This window comes from Geotrypetes seraphini, chromosome 5 (assembly GCF_902459505.1).
Source record: "Geotrypetes seraphini chromosome 5, aGeoSer1.1, whole genome shotgun sequence".
Lineage (NCBI taxonomy): Eukaryota > Metazoa > Chordata > Amphibia > Gymnophiona > Dermophiidae > Geotrypetes > Geotrypetes seraphini.
Window position 1 is genome coordinate 119,343,574 of NC_047088.1, and position 14,574 is coordinate 119,358,147.

At 42.8% G+C, this 14,574-nt stretch overlaps 1 protein-coding gene across 7 annotated transcripts in view; it reads left to right on the forward strand.

Moving 5' to 3' along the window:
- The window catches only part of COL6A3 (collagen type VI alpha 3 chain), a 1,265,605-nt gene that overhangs the window by 895,764 nt on the left and 355,267 nt on the right, over positions 1-14,574 (forward strand). For all 7 annotated transcript variants that reach the window (XM_033946673.1, XM_033946674.1, XM_033946675.1 and 4 more), the window contains one exon: positions 7,498-7,597. In XM_033946673.1, coding sequence (XP_033802564.1) covers positions 7,498-7,597 — 100 coding nt within the window. The remainder of the gene's footprint in view (positions 1-7,497; positions 7,598-14,574) is intronic.

Genomic DNA, 14,574 nt, shown 5'->3' on the forward strand with positions numbered 1-14,574 from the left:
CTAAGTCCTCGCGGCACCTTTAGCCGTGCTCTTCAATCTTTCCCTAAGCACGGGAAGAGTCCCCTTGGACTGGAAAACAGCTAACGTTATTCCACTCCACAAAAAGGGCTGCAGGACAGAGGCGGCAAATTACAGACCAGTGAGCCTCACATCCATAGTGAGCAAACTCATGGAAACACTAATCAAACAGAAACATGACACAATCCTGGACGAAGAAAACCTACGTGATCCCCACCAACACGAATTTACCAAGGGCAGGTCCTGCCAATCTAATCTGATTAGCTTCTTTGACTGGGTAACTAGATAACTGGACGCTGGGGAGTCCCTGGACGTAGTATGTTTGGACTTTAGCAAGGCTTTTGATAGCGTCCCACACCGCAGGTTATTGAACAAGCTGAAATCGCTGGGATTAGGGGACACACTAACTGCATGGGTTAGGGATTGGCTGAGTGGTAGACTTCAGAGGGTGGTGGTAAAGGTACCCACTTCAGAATGTCAAATGTGACCAGTGGAGTGCCACAGGGCTCGGTCTTGGGCCCGATTCTATTCAACTTATTCATAGGAGATATGACCCAAGGGCTTAGAGGAAAAGTATCATTGTTCGCCGACGACGCCAAACTATCCAACATAGTAGGTAAAAGCACTTTGCCGGACAATATGACGCAGGACCTACTACTACTGGAACAGTGGTCATCTACTTGGCAGCTAAGCTTTAATGCTAAAAAGTGTAAGGTAATGCACCTGGGTAAGAAAAATCCGTGCAGAACTTACACACTAGATGGTGAGATCTTGACTAGGACCACGGCAGAACGTGATTTAGGGGTGATCATTAGCGATGACATGAAGGTTGCCAATCAAGTAGAGAAGGCATCCTCCAAGGCAAGGCAAATGATGGGTTGTATCCGTAGAGATTGTTGTTAGCAGGAGACCTGAAGTCATAATGCCGTTGTACAGATCCATGGTGAGACCTCATTTGGAGTATTGTGTTCAATTCTGGAGAGCACACTACCGGAAAGATGTGCTGAGAGTTGAGTCGGTCCAGTGAATGGCCACCAGGATGGTCTTGGGGCTCAAGGATCTCACATATGAGGAGCGGCTAAATAAATTGCAGCTGTACTCACTTGAGGAATGAAGAGAGAGGGGAGACAAGATTGAGACGTTTAAGTATATCACGGGCCGTATCGAGGTAGAAGATGATGTTTTCTGTCCTATAGGACCCTCGACCACCAGAGGGCATCTGCTGAAAATCAGGGGAGGGAAGTTTCATGGTGATTCCAGAAAGTACTTCTTCACTGAAAGAGTGGTCGATCATTGGAACAAACTTCCTTTGCAGGTGATTGGGGCCAACAGCGTGTCGGACTTTAAAAGAAAATGGGACATTCACGTGGGATCTCTAGGGGAGTAAAGTCAGGGGGGTGGGTCATTAGAGTGGGCAGACTTGATGGGCCATGGCCCTTTTCTGCCGTCATTTTCTATGTTTCTATTTTTCTATGTTTCTATGTGTCAAGATGGTGTAGGTCTCAACAGCATCGAGTCTCTTGATGCAGACCATAAGCGATGCCATCACTCTTCAATTTTGCTGTTTCTCTCTCCTCTTTGGTATAAATCCTTATCGATGTTATCCTCTGCAAGACAACCTGCTGTGCAGATGGTACTGGATGTTCTGCTATTGGTATTGGTGCATGCTTCAAGGTGTCATAGGTCTCAACAGCATCAAGTCTTTTGATGCAGACCAAATAATGACACCACTGTTTCTTCAGCTTCATAGGTTGTTTCTCCTCCATGATGTGCATCCTTGTCAAGGTCACCCACTTCGGGGCAACCTACTGCACCTATGGCACTGGATATTTAGTCACTAGTATCGGTGCATGTTTCAAGAAGGGGGGTCAGTACTGCATGCCGATGCTATCATAGTCTCCCCTGGTACAAGCCCACTGTGCATGTCATTACAAGGCCTCAAGATACCAGTGTTTGTTACACATCAGAGCATTTTTACAACTACTCATGGATTGACCAAGCATCGATTTTGTATCACCCCTCTACTTCATCTCACTGATGTTCTCTATCGAAGCATCGATTCACTACACCCAAGCACTGATGCTTCTTTCCAATTGCATCGTTCCTCATATGTAAACATGCAAAAATTATGTTCATCAGTCCTCTTCATCGGCTCGGTACCGAGGACATCATAATTTTGCCCAAAGATTGGACTTTTTAACTTGGACTCTTACCTCCGTCTGACTCTTCCACAAGGAATTGCTTCCCAGGATTAGATCTACAGTGCATCATTTCTTTCTAGGATATATTCGACAGCTCGGCACAGTTCTACTTTAACTTTAAAGTTGTTACTGAACCTCATGCTGAGTTCCTACATGCTTTGAAAAGTGTGTCAAGTTACTTTAACATGCCAAGTTTAAAAAAAAAAAAGAGAGAACATTGGAAAACACTTTTACATATTACAGTTTCTAGAGAGGAGGAATTTGTTTTACAATTTCTATCCTTTCTCTCTAAAGCAACTGCTAAAGAAATGTTCTGACTCTAAGCAGTATATTATAATAATAATAATAAATTTATTCTTGTATACCGCCCATCCACAAAGTTCCAGGCGATTAACAACAAAGAAGAACTGTACAATCAGTGAAAGGTACATCAAATTAATAAAAATGAATGACAAGATAAAGAATATATTTCTTCGGAGCACCTTCTATAACATCAACCTTGACTGGAATTTGCATAGTAAGGTCAGCCTCTGATGCTCTTGACATATCATCTATAGCGTCTGTAATGTTGGAAGCTATGAGATGCCTAGCTTTGCTATGAATCTCTCTCTCTCGCTATGAATCTCTCTCTCTCTTACCATTGGGGCAACCATGTTCAAACTCACAACATGAAAGGAATTGGAATATTTTGAATAACACACAGTCTCCTTACTATTTGGATCAGAGGCCAGATTGGGCTCTTGCTACAAAATCAGAACATCTAGCTGCAGCCCCAGCAAATTCACATGGCAACTCCATTATGTATATGCTCAGCTTTTTTCCATGTCCCTCTGTGGAACATAACAGATTTCTCTCTGCCTCTCTCTCAATCTATATGAGGTCATCTTTCATATTAGCTTCTGTTAATATCTGTCTGTTCTTAAAGTTTGTATCTACACTTACTTTCTTCTGTGGCTATTATGGTTATGCTTCAGTTTCATACCATAGAAGTAATTCTCCCTTCTCATAAACTTCAGGGTTCTACATGTTCAGTTTTTATCCATCTGACCTTTGGGACCTACCACTGCAGTTGCGATGACCACCAACATTTCAATGCAAAGCTCTGCCCTTCAGCCTGACTTCCTCCAAGAGGCTTCATCAACTGCTGGATGCAGCAACTTTAACAGTTCAACTCAGTTTGCCCTATCTCGACAATTGCCTACTATATGATGCCTCTCCTCAGGGATCCTCTCAGGCATTAAGTCTTTAAGTCAGCCTTTCAAATCTCAGCTTTAATCCTCTCAACCGCTGCAATTCATGGAAGCCTTTCTTGATGCAATTACATTTAAGGCCTTTCCTACCTCAACACTGACAGGACCATCTCTTTTCAACTTTACAGTCAAGTCTACCATCTTCTGTCCATCTCAGCTAGATCACATGGCATCTTCACCCATGTTACTCCCTTTATGAGACTTTATTTTTAACTGTTCAGTGGGCTCTGACCCCTCAATGTTCTTTAGTTCTTGATCATTTTCACAGCCTTTTACTGTCCCATCATCACTGTGTTACACTTTTTAATGATGGTTGACTTCGTCAAATCCTTCCAAAAGCTGCAGCTCCCCTCGTCGCTATCAGCAGATGCCCTTGCAAAATTCTTCAATGAAAAGGTTACCACCCTAAGATGCTCCTTCCTGTCTACAGTCTCCTACAACTCCCTAATCTCTACTGACCTCAACCCTTCCCTACTTGTCTTCAATCCCATTCCAGCCGACAGATCCTGGACCGTTTTTGAGCTTGTTTCCGAATTGCAAGTCTCCAAACTCTGCCTCAAACTAAAATCTTGCAAGTGTACCTTGGACCCTTTCCCCTCCTACCTATTCGAGAATATCTCTACACAGGCTATCGCTTCCCTCAACAAACTTATAAATGCTGCTCTAACATTGGGCCTTTTCTTCTCCGAAATGCGACATATTGCACTAACCCCTCTACTGAAAAAGACTGACCTTGATCCCTCTATTCCCTCCAATTACCGTCCAATAGCAAACATCCCTCTCCTAACCAAGATGTTAGAATCCATCATATCCACTCAACTCTCATCCTACCTAGAAAGATTCTCTATCCTCCTACCCTACCAATTCGGCTTCAGACCCAACTTCAGCACCGAATCCCTATTAGCCTCACTAATCTCTAAGGTACAACAACTTCATTCTCGCAACAAATTCCCTGTACTTCTACAATTCGACCTCTCCGCAGCTTTCGACGTCGTCCATCATGATATCTTAATCTTCCAACTCTCTGAAATAGGCATAAGTTCCACAGTCCTAGACTGGTTCTCGAAATTCCTTCGCTTATGCTCCTACACCGTTAACATAAACGGTACCTCATCCCCTCCCTGGAAGCCGATATGTGGAGTCCCGCAAGGCTCACCCCTCTCTCCTATCCTTTTCAATATTTACATGTCCTCTCTGAAACTGCTTAACCTATCCCCCCTGGAAACTCTCTACACCTATGCCGATGATATCCTCATCCTCCTCGAGACCGACTCGAACCTCACTAATCTCGCTGAGAACATATCTGCATGTATAATGAACCTCCATTCCTGGGCACATTCTGTACAAATGAAATTAAATGAGTCCAAAACAAAATTACTTTGGCTCGGTCCAATGTTAGATCATTTACCCACCTCCATCCCATTATATTCCGGCTCCACTCTTCAGCTTGAGTTTTCAAGCAAAGTCCTTGGCATCATCATAGACTCCTCTTTCTCCTTCAATGACTACCTCAACTTCTTGGTAAAAAAATGCTTCTTTAGTCTTCATATGCTGAGGAAAGTGAGATCGTACTTTCATCATTCTCACTTCACCGTCCTTGTTCAATCCACCATCCTCTCTAGACTGGATTATTGCAACTTCATCTATTTAAGCCTAACTAAAAAAAAATCCATAGACTTCAGCTAATCCAGAACGCCGCGGCCAAGCTTATTTTCGCAAAAGGCAAGTTCGACCATGTCTCCCCACTCCTATCCAAACTTCACTGGCTCCCAGTTCACTCCAGAGTCCTCTTTAAATGTGCCTGTTTAGCTTTCAAGATCCTACATGGCATCCTCCCTCCCGTTATCCCACTCTTCTGAAACTCCTCTAACCCTAATTCTACTAGATCCTCCCAAAAACTGAAACTATCATTCCCCTCTACAAAAGGTATATCCCGCGTAGGAAAATTAGGAACATCCCTCCCCTTTAGAACCACAGAACTCTGGAATAACCTCACATCCCCGCTCAGAGTTTCAAGTTCCCTCCAATTCTTCCGCAAACACCTGAAAACTTGGCTCTTTTCAAAAACCTAACACTTCCCGCTTTTTGGTTCCCTGTCCCTCTTTATCTTCCTAGCTCCTTTCCTATAACCCTTCATTGTAGCTCCTTTTCAACCTAACCCTGTAAACCGTGCCTAGCTCTACGTTTGTGGAGATGGCGTGGTATACAAACCTAAGGTTTAGTTTAGTTTAGCTTCAGATACCTACAAGGCAAGGATCAGCCAGCTCTGTCCACATACACCTCCAAGTATTTGTAGAAAGGAACTCCTCAGACAGACCTATTCTTGTTTCCCCTCAGTCATACCCAAGTTCAATCCTGTTCCAGACACTATGTCAAAGAACCAATACCCTTCTAGATCTTCTCGTTCGGCGTCAAAGATCTCTTTTACATCCCATTCTACAGTGATCCCATCTGACACTTCTTTTCAAGATGACCTTAACTGACACTGATCTTTCTGTTCCTGTCACAGAAATCTACATAGCAGCATTTCCAACAGAACTGCATAGGGTTTTCAGCGTAGTATGATCTTCATTGTCAAAATGCTTCATCCTTCCTCCATATTTTCAATGTTGGAATTTTTTCTTTCTACTTATCCAACTTGGCTCTTAAAACCACTTCAGTCATAGTTCACCTTTTTCCATGTATATGATATTACTACAGCTCTGACTATTCATCCCTTTTGTTGACAAATAATGATCACACTTGCCAACATTTTACCATTTCCAAACCGCCTCCACTGGTTTGGAATTTTAATCTAGTTCTCTCCAGACTGATGAAGCCTCCATTGAACCAATGGCCTATGTTCATCTTAAATTCCTCATTTGGAGAGTGATATTTTCATCTCCATCGTGTCTGAGTGAGTTTCAAGTCTTAGTGGCGGATCCACCTTATACAGTTTTTTTTACCATGATAAGGTGTTTCTCTGCACTCATCTGACAATGGTCTTGGAATTTTGTTTCAATAAACCCATTGTGTTACCGAAACTTTATTCTCATTCTAGTGAGACAGCTCTTCTACCTTAGACTGAAATCGAGCCTTGGTTTATTACTTATAAGAGTCTCAGTCTCACAGAACATCTCTTCCAACTGGTCCCTTTATTTCATACTAACCAGTTGAGCTGCCCTGTCATCAAAAGAACTATTTCCACATGGAGCCTGTATCTCCTTTTGCTATGCTCAGGCTAGGCTGCAGTTTGGAGGTCCTGTAACAACATATAACATCCAAGCTATGTAGCTTCAGTTACATTCTTGTGTTCCACTCCCTTTGTTGATATCTGTAAGGCAGCTACTTGGTCCTCAGTTCACACATTCATCTCTCTTTATTGTCTGAAATTCTTTCCAGACGGGATGGTTACTTCAGCCAAGTAGTGTTATAATGTTTAGTGTTGAAAACATTTTATTGATAAAAAGTGCCATACAAAAGAAGAAAAAAAAATTATTATTTTCATTGGCCAACTCTCCCTCCATCCCATTGCAGTAAGCTAGGGAGTCCCATATGTGAAAATATGCTGCCTGCTTGTCCTAGGATAAAGCACAGTTACTTATTGTAACAGGTGTTATCCAGGGACAGCAGGCAGATATTCTCACACCCCACCCTCCTCCCCTGGTTGGCTTTTTAGCTTGCTTACAAAACTTAGGTACCACAATCCTCTTCAGGCAGGAAGGCAGTCACACATGCACAGTGCAGATAGTCACAAAGCTCTTATAATTTAAAGTGATAGTTTACTTTCAGACTATCCATGCCAGGCTCCATGGATGATGTAACCCATATGTGAGAATATCTGTCTGCAGTCCCCAGATAACAACTGTTATGGTAAATAAATGTGTTATATTTCATTTAGGAAGATGATCCTTCTCCCACTTCTGTGGCTGCAGATCTTCCAAGTAACTCCTATCCTATACTGTAATTCCAAATTGATATGTGAGTGAAATTTAAGCTATTATCCATGATATGCCCAATATATAATTTTTTTTCCTTGCCTGAACCAGATCAACAACACTAGAATGGCAGAGGCCATTGTCCTTGGTGCAGGTGCAGATCAGTTTAAGGAAACCATCAGAAGAGTACTAGCCTGCCATGTATGTCTGGGTAAGTAGTAGCTTTTGTTAAATTTGTTTATTAACTTGTAAGCATATTTCCACTGTTTTATGGCAGTAAATTTATTTTTTTAGTGATGCAGCTGGGAACCATATAAGTTATGAGATAGTGGGCCACAAGTTATGAATTCCAATTCTAAAATGATCAGGCTGTTGCTTAAGTACAACTAATTCCTGACCCCAGTCCATTTTCAAACCCCCTAATGAGTGTTGCAAGAGATGAAAAAAATAGTAGGTCAATTGATTGGAAGCCGACAGGCTATACGCAGGAAACGAAGACGGGAAACTGACAGGGTTGACAGTCAGTCTAGAAGAGGTATGCAGGCAGATTGATAGGCTTAAAAACAATAAATCCCCGGGACCAGATGGCATCCATCCAAGGGTAATCAAGGAACTGAAAGGGGCTATAGCTGAACTGCTTCAACTAATAGCCAATCTGTCGATCAAATCAGGAAGGATTCTGGAAGACTGGAAAGTGACGTATGTTACGCCGATCTTCAAGAAGGGTTCGAGGGGAGATCTGGGAAACTACCGACCGGTGAGTCTGACCTTGATACCGGGAAAGATGGTAGAGTCGCTGATAAAGGACCACATCATTGATCACCTTGACAGTATGACAACCTGTGGTCTCTGATGAGCGCAGCAGACCACCTGGGTTGGGACAAAATACTGGCCCGGCATTTCCCCTTTAACTTGGGGTACCCTTCAGGCCTGGCAACAGCTATGTTGTGGTTTAAACCATGTATATTTGGTAAGGATTTCTCTTTCCAACAAGCAAGAAGGAAACTTCCACCAATGGTTCAAGTTTTTAACAGGTTTATTATTCTTGGCCACTAGCCAGGCTTCGTGTTTGGGTTCAAAGCACCCTATTTCTCATAGAATAATTCAACAGTTTCTTTTTTTTTTTAACTTGAAAATTTATTGAATTTTTGTAGGTTACAAAAAGATAATAGGGTGTACAAATAATATAATAACAATAATGGGTAATCATACGAATTAACAATGAGAAACATTTTCCATGTATAATGTAAAAGGCATTATAATGCTTAACATGGTATAGTCATGGTACATCAAGAAATGTCAATAAAAGGAGGGTAAGAAGACAAGGGAGGAAAAGTAAAGAAAGAAAAAGGGGAGAGGAAAAGAGTAATGTCGGTAGGAAGGAGAAACTATCCAAGAGAAGAGAGGGAAATAGAGGATAGAGAGGAAGAAAGGAGTCCCTCAGAGGCCAAGGAAGAAAAAGAAGAAAGGGAAAGAGAGAGAGAGAGAGAGAAAAGAAGAAAGTAAGTAAAGAGAAAAAGAATGAAAAATATGTATTAAAAAATGCAGCGAAAAAGATATATTATAGAGAATTCAGATAGTCCATAAAGGCGGACCATTTAATATAGACCTTGGAAGACAGAGGTGTGTAAGTAGAGATCAACATTGAAACCAAAAATGCACTGAGAGTGAATCAAACGATTTCCAGTTTTAGAATATAAGCTTTAATGCTATAATAAGAAGTGTATCAAACAAAGTGTGTTGGGTTTGAAGTATATTAAGTGTAGGAGCTTCTGATTTCAGAAAGATAATTGATGGAGAAAGATCAGTATGAATGCCAAAAATCCATTGAAAAATAGACCATATATCCAACCAGAAGGATTGAAGAAGAGGACATTCATACAACATATGAAGTAAGGTGCCAGGTAGAGACTTACAGTTCCAACATTTATTCGAGGGAAAAAGACCAGTGATATGAAGCTTTTGGGGGTGTCCAATTAGTTCTATGATATAAGAAGAACATTGATTGGGTTGAGTTTGCAGAGGAAACGGTTCTGATGGTTTTGGACCATAAAGTCATCCATTGTCTAATATCTGGTGTCCTATATCTAGTTCCCATACTTTATGTAATGTAGCACCTGAATTCGTATATGGAGTGATAAGTAGTTTATATAGTTGGGATGCTACATGACCTGTCGTAATAAGTAGATTACAGTAGTAAGTTGTAACCACTGGTAGAAAGCAGTTGCTGGGAAGGCAAATTTGTCACGCAATTCTGCAAACATCAAATGTTGCAGATCCCCAATTTAGCCCAATTGGACCAAAAAATTGGTGCTTTATTAATTAGGAATCGTGGATTATGCCAGAGGGAAATCGAGGAAGAAGAAGAGACAGACACACCAAGTAATTTATCTAATTCAATTCTCGAATAGCTTTTATGGGGAGAGGAAAAATAAGTGTAATCCCTATCATCTGGATGTTGTAATCTCCAGGGTTCTGTTAGAATGTAATGCTTAAGCAAGGATTTTAAGGTAGTGTTAGCTTTAGAAGGTATAACAAAACTGGAACCAAGTGTCTAGAGGTAGGCTAAAGTCACCGGCTATAGTAAGAGGAAGGGTATCAAACTCAGCAATGGTGTGAAACAGTTGGGTAAAAAATTCAGGGGAGTCTATGTTAGGGGCATATATGTTTACAAGAAGAACTTCCTGTGAGAGAATATTTGCCCTAACTATTAACCATCTGCCTTCAGTATCATGTTTAGTTTCCAGAAGCTGGAAGGGGACAGCTTTATGAGATAAAATTGTTACACCATGTTTTCTACCAAGCGCCGGAGCTTCAGCTATATGAGTTAACCAATTATTGACACTTAAGTAGTGGGAAAGATTAGAGATACAGCGGTACCTTGGTTTAAGAGCATAATTCGTTCCAGAAGCATGCTCTTAAACCAAAACACTCGTATATCAAAGCAAGTTTCCCCATAGGAAGTAAGGGAAACTGCTTTGATTGGTTTCACCTCCTCCCCCCCCCGCCCCCGAGGCTACCGGCACTGCTCCATTCTCCCCCCCTTGATGAATTCAACGCTGTTCCAAACCCCTACCCGCGATCCGGCTTCCCCCCCCTGTGAACCGGCATCCTCCCCCCACTCGCATTGCCCCCCCCACCGCAATCCTACTTCCCCCCCCCCCCGAGCAGTCAATGACACTTCCTTTACACGACTTGGCACCAGTGCCAATGCCCGAAGATCCTCCCTCTTCTGGCGCGACCTGGGCTGGGCGGTGCTTCGGAGATCCTCCTTCTTCAAGTTTCAAGTTTATTAAAAATTTGTTTGACCGCTTAATCCAATTTCTAAGCGGTTAACATAATAAAATTACACAAAAACAGGTTAAACATATTAAAACAGGGAAGACAAGTGACTTACACAAACATACAGCAACAAAAGGACAGATGGGGAAGAACTACAATAAATATAGGATAGGTAAGTCATAAAGGCTAAAACAGTAGGTTGGGTAAAAGATTGTCAAAGAAAAAATAAAAAAAAAAGAAAAAGGCCATTTAACAAAAAGCGTCTCGGAATAGAAATGTTTTTAGTTCTATTTTAAATTGTTTTATATCTGATTCGTTACGGAGATATATAGGCAGTAAATTCCAAAGGGAAGGGGCAGTGACAGCAAAGTTGTTGGTGAGTAAAGTATTTATTGATTTTAATGATGGTATAACTAAAAGATTTTGAGAAGTGGAACGGAGGAATTTTGATGTTACATACGGGATTAAAAGACAGGTTGGTTATTCATTTTAGTTGTAAATGTTAAAAGTAAAATTTTATAATTAATTCTGTATTCGATTGGCAGCCAATGAGCGTTGACTAAAAGAGGGGTGACGTGATCATATTTCTTTGCCCCGCTAATGATCTTAATAGTGGTATTTTGGATGATCTGTAATCGTCTGATCTCCTTTTTTGTGATACCCTTATAGAGGGCATTACAGTAATCTAAACACGAAATAACTAATGAGTGAATTAAAGTTTTCAATGCAGCAGCTTCCAGTGACTTAGAAAGGGAACGAATCATTCTTAATCGATAGAAACATTTCTGGACGACTGTGCTGATATGAGAATGATATGAAAATTTACTGTCAAGAGTAACGCCCAAAAGCTTTAAAGTTGAAACAATTTTAATGGAAGTAGATTCAAATTTCAATGGAGCCTGAAGTGTTGTACCTTCTTTTAACGGAAAGATCATTAATTTAGTTTTGTTGATATTCAATGAAAGTTTATTAACGTCCAACCATGATTTAATTTCTTCCAATTTGTGATTAATGAGAGCTAGTTCTTCCTTATTATTTAAATCGATAGAATGAAGAAGTTGGACATCGTCCGCGTAAGCAAATGTAGTGAAACCGATAGATTGTGAAACCGTCAGAAGAGGCGATAAAAAAATGTTGAAAAGTAAAGGAGATAGTATAGATCAGTGATGGCTAACCTTTTTGAGCCCGAGTGCCCAAACTGCCGCACAAAACCAAAGAATTTCCTCAAAGTGCCAGCACGTCAATTAAACCTTAATAACAAGATTTTAGTATCTAAAAACTCTTTATAAAGTTGCCTGAATTATGTAACATCATTTTTAAAGGTTGGAATCTTTGTATTGTCAGAGAATCAATTTGATTCACAATCCTTTGGTTTTCATTTCAATTTATTGGCAATTTATAATGTTTTAATGATTTCATTCATGGGCCAAATACACACATACTTTTCTCTGTCGCCGCACTCTTTGACCAAAAGATTTGTAAGCCTGCAACCACGTCAAGGTAGACTCTTTCAGCAGCTCCCCTCCCTCCCCCTTACCTTTGTGGCCAAGTCAAAATGATCTACCAACAATAAAATTTTAAAAACACAAAGCACGCTGTACGCAGAGAAAATGTTAATTATCATTTATATTCCGCGGGTTTTCAAAGAGGTCAAGGCAGATGACTTTATGCAATGTCACCTCAGTAACAACTATACAAAAATAGACAAATATTCCCCCTCCCTTTTTACTAAACCGCGATAGCGGTTTTTAGCTCAGGGACCTGCGCTGAATGCCCCACGCTGCTCTTGAAGCTCATAGGCTCCCTGTGCTAAAAAACGCTATTGCGGTTTAGTAAAAGGGGGCCATAGTGCAAAATATAGACAGCATATATAAATTCTCAAAACGGACACATTTTGATCACTAAATTGAAAATAAAATCATTTTCCTACCTTTGGTAATTTCATCAGTCTCTGGTTGCACTTTATTCTTCTGACTGTGCATCCAATATTTCTTCCCTTTTTTCAGCCTCCTGTATGCTTTCTCTCCTCCAGACCTCATTCCCTCCCCAAACTTTTTCTTTGTTTCACCCTGCCCCCTTCTTTCTTTTTCTCTCTCTCCATACCCCCTTTCATTCTGTATGTCTGTCTTTCTCTCTCTCTCCGTGCCCCATTTTTCTTTGTTTCACCCAGCCCTCTTTCTTTTTTTTTTTTTGGCTCCCTGTCCCCCCCTTTCTTTCTTTCTCCTTGCCCTCCCCTATGCCACCACCATTGGGAAAATGCTGCCACCGCCACTGGGGAATAGGCTGCCACTGCCGCTATCGGGAACAGGCCGGCGCCGAGTTCGCCCTGCTTCTCTTCCCCACGGGGCCGACCAACTCTCGCCAGTCGACGTCAATTCTAACATCGGAGAGGACGTTCTGGGCCAGCCAGGCAGCGATTGGCTGGCCCAGAACGTCCTCTCCGACATCAGAATTGACGCGGGTGGCGAGAGTTGGTCGGCCCCACAGGGAAAAGCAGGGAGAACTTGGCACCGGCCTGTTCCCAATGGCGGCGGTGGCACTCAAGTGGCTAAAGAGACGCAGTTTGCCAGCCTAGGGAGAACACTGGAGGGTGGCCAGCTGTGCACCCCCTTGGGGCGTAAAACAGGGGCAGACCGCCCCCACCCCCACCTTGGTATGCCACTGTCTGTACCTCACTCCCTCCCTATGACCAAAAATTCTCCTTTCTTCTATTCCCCGTGTACACAACCATCTCTTTCCCTCCCTTCCTCTCTCCCAAGTCCTTGCCTTCTGTGTCCAAAAACCTATTCCCTCCCCCACCTCAGCATCTCTTTCCCTCCCTTCCTCTCTCCCAAGTTCATGCCTTGTGTCCAAAAACCCATTCCCTCCCCCACCTCAGCATCTATTTCCCTCCCTTCCTCTCTCCCAAGTCCATGCCTTCTGTGTCCAAAAACCCATTCCCTCCCCCACCTCAGCATCTCTTTCCCTCCCTTCCTCTCTCCCAAGTCCATGCCTTCTGTGTGCAAAAACCCATTCCCTCCCCCACCTCAGCATCTCTTTCCCTCCTTTCCTCTCTCCCAAGTCCATGCCTTCTGTGTCCAAAAACCCATTCCCTCCCCCACCTCAGCATCTCTTTCCCTCCCTTCCTCTCTCCCAAGTCCATGCCTTCTGTGTGCAAAAACCCATTTCCTCCCCCACCTCAGCATCTCTTTCCCTCCTTTCCTCTCTCCCAAGTTCATGCTGTGTCCAAAAACCCATTCCATCCCCCACCTCAGCATCTCTTTCCCTCCTTTCCTCTCTCCCAAGTTCATGCTTTGTGTCCAAAAACCCATTCCATCCCCCACCTCAGCATCTCTTTCCCTCCCTTCCTCTCTCCCAAGTCCATGCCTTCTATGTGCAAAAACCCATTCCCTCCCCCACCTCAGCATCTCTTTCCCTCCTTTCCTCTCTCCCAAGTTCATGCTTTCTGTGTCCAAAAACCCATTCCCTCCCCCACCTCAGCATCTCTTTCCCTCCCTTCCTTTCTCCCAAGTTCATGCCTTGTGTCCTAAACGCACTCCCTCCCCCTTTTGTGTTCCCCGTTTGTCTCCCAGCCCATCTTAGCAACTTTCTCAGCAAAATGTAGCTCGAGCCGCGTAGGCTTGTCTTCTATTTCCTGCCTGTCCCGCCGCGCACACATAGCCGATCGGAAATCTTCCCCGACTTCAGCGCTGACGTCGGAGGGCGGGCTTTGCTTAAGCCCTCCCTCCGACGTCAGCACTGACGTCGGGGAAGATTTCCGATTGGCTGTGTGAGTGGCAGGGCTGTCGGAGTAGAAGACGAGCCTCGCGGCTCGAGTTATATTTAACCCCGCGGGTCCCCCATCGTCCCCGTTCAGCTCTCTCTCCTGTGCACCCCCTGGTAGTACTGCCCTGATGGCGGCCCTGC